The following is a 7,415-nucleotide window of genomic DNA, read 5'->3' as shown; positions in this document are numbered from 1 at the left end:
GTATTCAGCAAAGAGTTGACCTTTGAGATATACATAATTCTTCATTTCTACGCCAAATTTTCAGTGGATCACTTCGCTGCTGCTAGAAAAGGCTACCACGCTATGTGTTATAGGTTGCAATTTACATGTTTATCGAAATTATAAGAAACGAATTTTGTCTGTGTCAAACTGTCAGTAACAGATTCATTTAAAATATTTTTTTCTTGCATTTAGATAACAGTTTCATGTCTGAAGTATACATCAGAGCAAACAAACAACATAATTTCCCTCTAAACAAAGTAAAGCACTAAACCAACCAGTATCTGAGTAAATCTAAAAAAAAAAAAAAAAAAAAACCAACCCAAAACTCTGTTAAAACCTAAATATGACTAAACTTCCCTGAAAGCTAAAACCTGTTTAAAAGCCTTGACAGCTGACTGATGAAGCGGATGTTGCTCCGTTGCCGTGGCGACGCACTGAGAGCGTCGGCTGCTCAGAAACAGATGAGGAGGAAGATGGAGGAGAACACCAGAGACGTCGAGGCTGGTGTGTAAACATGTGTTTTACCGGGTCTTCTCCACACTTTTACACAAGCAGACGACAGGACGTGGTGCACTACTTCTCTGACAAATAATAAGCGCGTTTATCATTATCGCTTAGCGTGCAGCGAGTCTTCATACAGACGCTGGCGCGTGCTAACCGCCTAGCTAGCAAGGTGTTCCTGGGATGTAAACACGAGCCGCGTCTCTTGCACTTTTGAGCTTCCGACAATATTTCACCGTTTTACGACGGCGTCTAAGACGTTATAGTTATCCCACGGAAAGACCTCTTTCATGTCGACGACAGCAGCCTGTCGTATAATGGACGAGCAGAACCACAGGTGCTCTGTTTACGTGCTAACTAGCTGTCCTGCATACTACAGAGGAGCTAATTAGCTAACTGTTCCTCAGGTTGCTCCTAAGAACCGATATTGTCTCATTATTCATACCAAAATAAATCCATAGTACACAACAATTTTCTGTATATTCGTGGACTGAAAATAAGAAATCAGCATTAAAAACAAGAAGCTTATCAGCAGTTTAATTTAGACATTTTGGGTCACTGTGACAACGAACGACAGGTTGTTACTATTATCCTTTATTTAATCAGGACAGTACACATTAATGAACATTCTTATACTTCTGTATAGACTGTAAATGAGCCAGATTATAGCATAGTTGCTAATTTACATCTGTAGTCCTGAGGCAGGAAGAAAGGGGAATAAAAAAATAAATAACAACACAAGATGTTCAAAAGAGCAAAACAACATAAGATCACAATATACAATCATACATGCAAAACACAAATGTCCAGACAATTGCATACAGCAATAGATTTAAAATTATTCGGTGAATGCATGACTGGGAACTTTTAAGAAACGGTTTGAGATGCTTTTCAAATGTAAAATAACTGGGACATTCCCTTGTATTTGTTGGGAGACTGTTCCAAAAGTGACCTCCAGTTTAATTAGAGTTAAACTTTTAGAGGTGATTAATCGAGCATTTTCAGTCGCTGCCTCTGAAATGTGGAATGAGCTGCCTTTGCACCTCAGACAGGCTGACCCACATCATGTTTTAAAATCTCCTATTAAAACCCTTTTTTTTCCTCATTGGCTTTGAACTTAGTTTGAGATGTTGGTTTTGATGTTTTTGTTTTTATGATATTAGATATTGGCTCATTTTACTTAGTTTATTGTTTTGTGTATTTTTTATGTGTTTTTAATCATGTAAAGCACTTTGGCCAATGGGGTTGTTTCAAAGCGCTTTACAAATAAAGTTGTATTATATTGTTTATATTGTATTCTTGCAGCACAATATTAGGCAACTAATCTGGATAAATTAAATGTATAAGCCCTAATGTCACTTTCTCCAGATAGCGAAACTGGAGGAGAGGATGCCTTGGTGGGGAATGTCAACAAGCTGACCGTGAGCCCCCCAGGATATTCAGGAGTGCCACGAAAAGGACATCTGGTGTTTGATGCTTGTTTTGAAAGTGGTGAGTAGAAAATAAATAAATAAATAAATAAATAAATAAATAAATGCAAACAAACAAACAAAGACACCAACAGGAAAACAAAACTAGTTTATTGACTGTGAGTGTGGACAGACAGACACAGGCTTTTTAAATACTTGCTCATGTTTTAAAATATAACAAACATGGAGTAATACATGAATAGGTAATGGTGTCAACGTGCTAGAAAGAAATTCTAATTTAAAGTTAATTTCTTGCATTTTTGTACCATATGAAGTGTATAATAAAGATAATATGTATAAGATAATGTAGTACTTGCACTAGTTTAATCTATGAAAACTGCCTTATATACGGCATATAATTAGAGAGGTCCAGATCTGAACTCTTATTCAAAATTAGTGCATTTGTAATGTTTTTGTCATGTTTACATAACAGGGGTAGACATACGTAAGGATTTTTTTCAGGCTGTCCAGCGGACAACCTGTTGACGAAATCTGGTTGTCCGCAAACAAAAATTAAAAAAATTAAAAAAATCTCAATTAAAATGTAATTTAATAGGTAGGCTATATTGTTATGTATACAAAGTTTACTGTATACAAATGTTCTTAGTCAGCAGGTTAACAGTTTCAGGAGCTGCTTGAGTAAAACTCCTCCTCATCCTCTTATAAATAGAGAGCAAAAATCATCAATCAACCATAAGCTTTCTGCTTACAGGACCAACATTTTAATTTAAATAGTAGTATAGCCTACTGTCTACATGACCTTATTAAAGCTACAGTTTAGTGTTCTTAGGACTGAAGACTTTCTGGATAAAGGGGATTTAAACAGCTCTTCTGTCATTTTAGTGTTTTCAACTGATGTATTTATTTAAAAAAATTATAGCACAAGAAGTTCTCTGCATAGAAAAAAAAACACAATTTATTTTTACTGTTTTTTTAACCAAACTGTCAAGTTTCTCCACTATAATTGTTGTGTAATGTAAAGGCATTGAAACACCTGGTTAAATTTAGAAGATATTTAAGATTAACTACAAGCACCTGAAGCTGACTCAGAGAACTCTGTGATTTTAGAGGAAAATCAAAGTCAAACGTAGACACGGTGCGCACCCCACTTGTGTGTGATTAATACAGATTTTTTTGTGAAATTTACTGATTTGTGATGCTCATTATACACGTAAATATGTGAAGGGGTAGACTTGTGGACTCTGAAGTCCCGGGCCGGTCGGGGCCGCGGTGCGCGTGAAGAGGTGCTGCGGCTGTGGTCAAACTGCCTCTCAGCCCTCGCTTTAAAAACAGTCAGCTGATCTGTCGCGGTTTTGTGGTGCTCGTAAACACACGGTGTTACAGGAGGAGTGCTGCGAGGTGCTTTTAGAAATATAATATATATAAAATATGATGTAATTCTCGGTGGAAAATAGCTCAGGTGAACACCTCCCGGGAAAACCCTCAGCGTTTCCTGGACTGAGTGAAGCTGACCCCCCACCCACAGAGAAAGAAAAAAGGCAGCGGTGTCAGTCAGACAGCAGGACCCGCCCTGCTCTGTTCTGATTGGGTAAAACTTTGACTGTGGTTCTCTTTATTGGGTGAAAGAACCTTCAGTTTAATCCCTAGGTGGCTTTAACGAGTTTTTTATTCTCCTGTTCATTTTTACAATGAGAACACCTGCTGCTTTTTTCTTGGTTGTCCACCGGACAACTGGGAGGCTGGATCTGGTTGTCTGGAACAAAAATAGGTTGTCTCGGACAACCTAAACAATCGTTATGTTGACCCCTGCATAATATGTTAAGGCTTTATTAAATAAACCTTCAGTTTCAAAAGTCCAGCAGTCACATTAAAGTGCAGACTGTTTGGTTCGATGAAATGGCCTTAATTCATCTAATAATCCCACCTGTTTGTTTTAACCTTTAGCTTCTTGTCGCAACTAATGTATTATAAATCTGACTGCTCTCATATGCAGGTGCAACTTTACACAGTTATAAATAAATTTAATGTAAAGGTTAAAATTATGGTCCACAAAATGTTAAATCTAGATCTGTTTTAATTCACATCTACACAATATAAAGGACAAAAGAATCTGCAGCTGGCTGTCCTTTTGTCTGTTTTACACCTCAGCATTATCAGTTATGGAATTGTTTTGCACTTCATTATATGGTCAGGAGGCATGGGAGCATACTATACAAAGTGTAAACTGTGTGAATCTCACAGTCAGTGCATATGAGTGAGAATTAGCCCTATTAGCAGCTGCTTAGGGAATGTTTCATTTCACCAGCTGCATGTTGAGCAACATTTTTTTAATTTAGCCTCAGCTAGATGCTACAAAGTGCTTAATATTTTTCTGTACCATTTGTCTCGTGTGCATGTTTATGTGTGTGCATTATGCACACACATCTTTAATTCTGCAGAGTAAAGTGCTAAAGAACTGATTTTGCTGTGTTATTTGTTATTCATTAAAATACGAAATATGTAATTATTGCCTTTAGTTATTTATTTTTATTAAGTTACATTTGCAAAGAAAATCTTTACACTATTAACTTTGCAGCAATAAAGTGTAACTGAAAACTAAAATATGTGCTAGGGCTGGGTGGTATGACCTCAAATTCATATCATGGTATAAATTGAATCCCTTCACAGTAACGGTATACATATATCACGATAGAAAATTATCATAAAAAGTCAAGATAATTTAATTTTTAGAGCATTTATTTTGCAGAAAACAGTAATCATAATCAATCTCAGTTTTTTTGCTGTAGTGCAAATGAACATAACAGAAATACAAAAGAATGTTTTATGTATATATTGCAAAATGGTTTCAACAACAAACAAAAACATTTCTCAAATTTTCAACAATATCAAAATAAAGTGGATGTTATAACCAGTACTTCAAGTAAAATCAGTCATTTCAACATAAAACAATTTTAGGTTGTCATAAGTTGCCTAAAATGTTTTAGTGTGACAGGTCCTTAAGGGGCTTCAGCTGCACATAGTCCTAGTCATAAAACAATTTCAGATAACTGGAATGTAAGTGTGGTGAAGCCAAATAAATATAAAATCTGCCTGCCATACAATGAGCTTCTGGCTGCTGAACGTATTGGCTGCCGCTCTGCTGAACTCTCAGCAGAAGCACATGTTACATTAGCAAGATGGATTTTGAACGAACGTCCACATCTTTTTTTATCATCTCTGTGGGTAACAATACATAAAAAACAGTTTTTCTCCCAACAACTTGGGTGTGAAAAAACTACGGTCTTTAAAGCTTCGCTCTGCGCGACGCGCAGCGGGAGGGAGGGGGGAAATGATCCCGTGACACGACGGCACAACATAACTTTTCTACAGGGGAGGGGGAAATTTTGAGGATTTATTCTCTTTATAAGTGTTTTAAAATGCTGCATTTCTTCATTTATTTTCAGAATATTTCAAACTCTTCTTGCTCAGTTGTCTCTGCACTCGCAGCCCTGTTGACACAGGTGCGATGACATAACTGACGACAGGAAGGTAGAAAGTAAATTTCTACCGTAGGCCAACTTCATATCGTTTCTACCGTCTATCGCATATACCGCTCAGCCCTAACATGCGTAGTTAATTAGTTTTATTGTTTAAATTGATCAGTTTCTTTGTCCATGGACTTTCTGTAAGCCACACACACAGTAAGCTGAAGGTAATATGCCCCGCAGTTCTTTTAACAGTCGTTGCTTTCTGACAGCTGAAAGGCATGAGAATCGAAAGTATTTTTTTCACACTCGACAACATCTGTCAGTTCGAGCCTCACCCAGACAAACACCAAAGCACACACAAAAAAAACGGCAGAGTAAATCAGGGAATCAGCAGATCTCTCTGTGGCTGACTCTCTGTGTGGAGATTAGGTTCACACGGCACTCAGATTTCTATTTCCACAGATAAGCCCATTTTAGTTTCTGTAGACTGAGATGAGCTTTGACTTCACTCTGTTTACTTTCTGATGTCTGACCTTGGTGTCACTTTGAATGATGGAGTCTAAATGGGATTTTCTGATGCACCTGATTTTAAATAAGTTAGACCTCAGTCCATAAAAAAACCCACTTTTCTTAAAGTTATTATATTAGGTCTTTAGTATTATTACAAAATAATTGAAAAGTGAAAACGAATTGCTTGAAGACATTTAAATTATAAGTAAGAGAATGGACAAACCGACAAGACAAGAAGTATGTGAAGGTCAATGGATATACACAGCATCAGTGCATCTAAACATGATCCATTTTTAAAGGAATGTTCGGATGTATCATTGTGGTTATTGCCCTTTTAATAAATTTGCCTTTTTCCCAGATGACATGGTCAGAGAAGCAGAAACATAGATTAATAGGTGCTGGGCTCCCACATAGAGATCAGCTAACATATGAGTATCCCTTGGTGCGGATGTATCCTCCTGAATGATTTATGAAAGCGGTATTAATCTCTTTCCAGTAAATGCATTACTAAAGTTAGAAATGAACATAGATTGAAGTTTTGTCAGCAAATGTCAAATGATTGTCTCATTTAACCTTCACTAGTGTTATTTACAGCTAGGCCTGTCACGATAAGCTAAAAATCAATTAATCACGCGAGAAATTAAAATGATAAATTTCATTTGCCTGCTTGATTGTTTTCTTCGTGTCTCCATCTTTTCTACTCCTTAACGAATCAGGAGTGAATTCTGGCGTAAGATATTTGCCAGGCGCATGGTCTCATGACCTCTGTAGCATGAGACCCTCATGAACAGGCATTTAGCTAGAATCATTAGCTTAAAATGGTCTCCGAACAATATTATTTTTCACACTCATTTCTGAGACAAGCTATTAAAATGTGTTGTTGTGACAGGCTTGTTTACACTGAACTTTCTGAACTTTTGTGTTCAAATCCTTAACTTTTCATTGTTTTAGTAAACTGTATGTGATTTAAGCATTTAAACTGTGTACACATGACTTGATTGACTATAATGGGTGTTTTTGCAACCTTTTCTCAACATTTTGCCAAGTGATATGTTGGCACTGTCACACTATGACGTTTTAGTCAATGTATGCCAATTTATAAATTATTTATGTCCAAATTACAAATAAAAGTTATATATTTAATCGATTTATTAGCATTACAGTATGTGCATGCCTAAAAGAGGCTTCCGGTTGATTTTTAGGCCCGAGCAGCTAAGCGCTGCGAAGGCCTATTGTTTTTGTACTGTTTATTAGGCCCGAGCAGCTAAGCGCTGCGAAGGCCTATTGTTTTTGTACTGTTTATTATAGTTCTTGTGCCAAATGAATTGCCTTTTTGGGGGCTTTATCATATTCAAAAACTCACCAAACTTGGCGGGGGCATAGAGCCCGTGTAAAATTTACGTATTTTAAGGTCCCCGGAAAAATCGCACAAGAAACGGCTCAAGGGCGCCACCTAGCAACTTTCAAGAGATCCTTTCCTCTTCAC

General features: G+C 37.0%; 1 protein-coding gene across 1 annotated transcript in view; it reads left to right on the top strand.

Annotated features, from left to right (window-relative positions):
* Positions 1 to 461: 461 nt before the first annotated feature.
* Positions 462 to 7,415, top strand: part of agbl4 (AGBL carboxypeptidase 4) — a gene marked incomplete in the record, with an annotated part of 369,850 nt that continues 362,896 nt past the window's right edge. Inside the window, 2 exon segments of the mRNA XM_014014225.1 lie at positions 462 to 525; positions 1,891 to 2,013. Coding sequence (XP_013869679.1) covers positions 483 to 525; positions 1,891 to 2,013 — 166 coding nt within the window.

Source organism: Austrofundulus limnaeus, unplaced genomic scaffold (assembly GCF_001266775.1).
Source record: "Austrofundulus limnaeus strain Quisiro unplaced genomic scaffold, Austrofundulus_limnaeus-1.0 Scaffold111, whole genome shotgun sequence".
Taxonomy (NCBI): Eukaryota; Metazoa; Chordata; class Actinopteri; order Cyprinodontiformes; family Rivulidae; genus Austrofundulus; species Austrofundulus limnaeus.
This window is presented reverse-complemented; position numbering and strand designations above follow the sequence as displayed.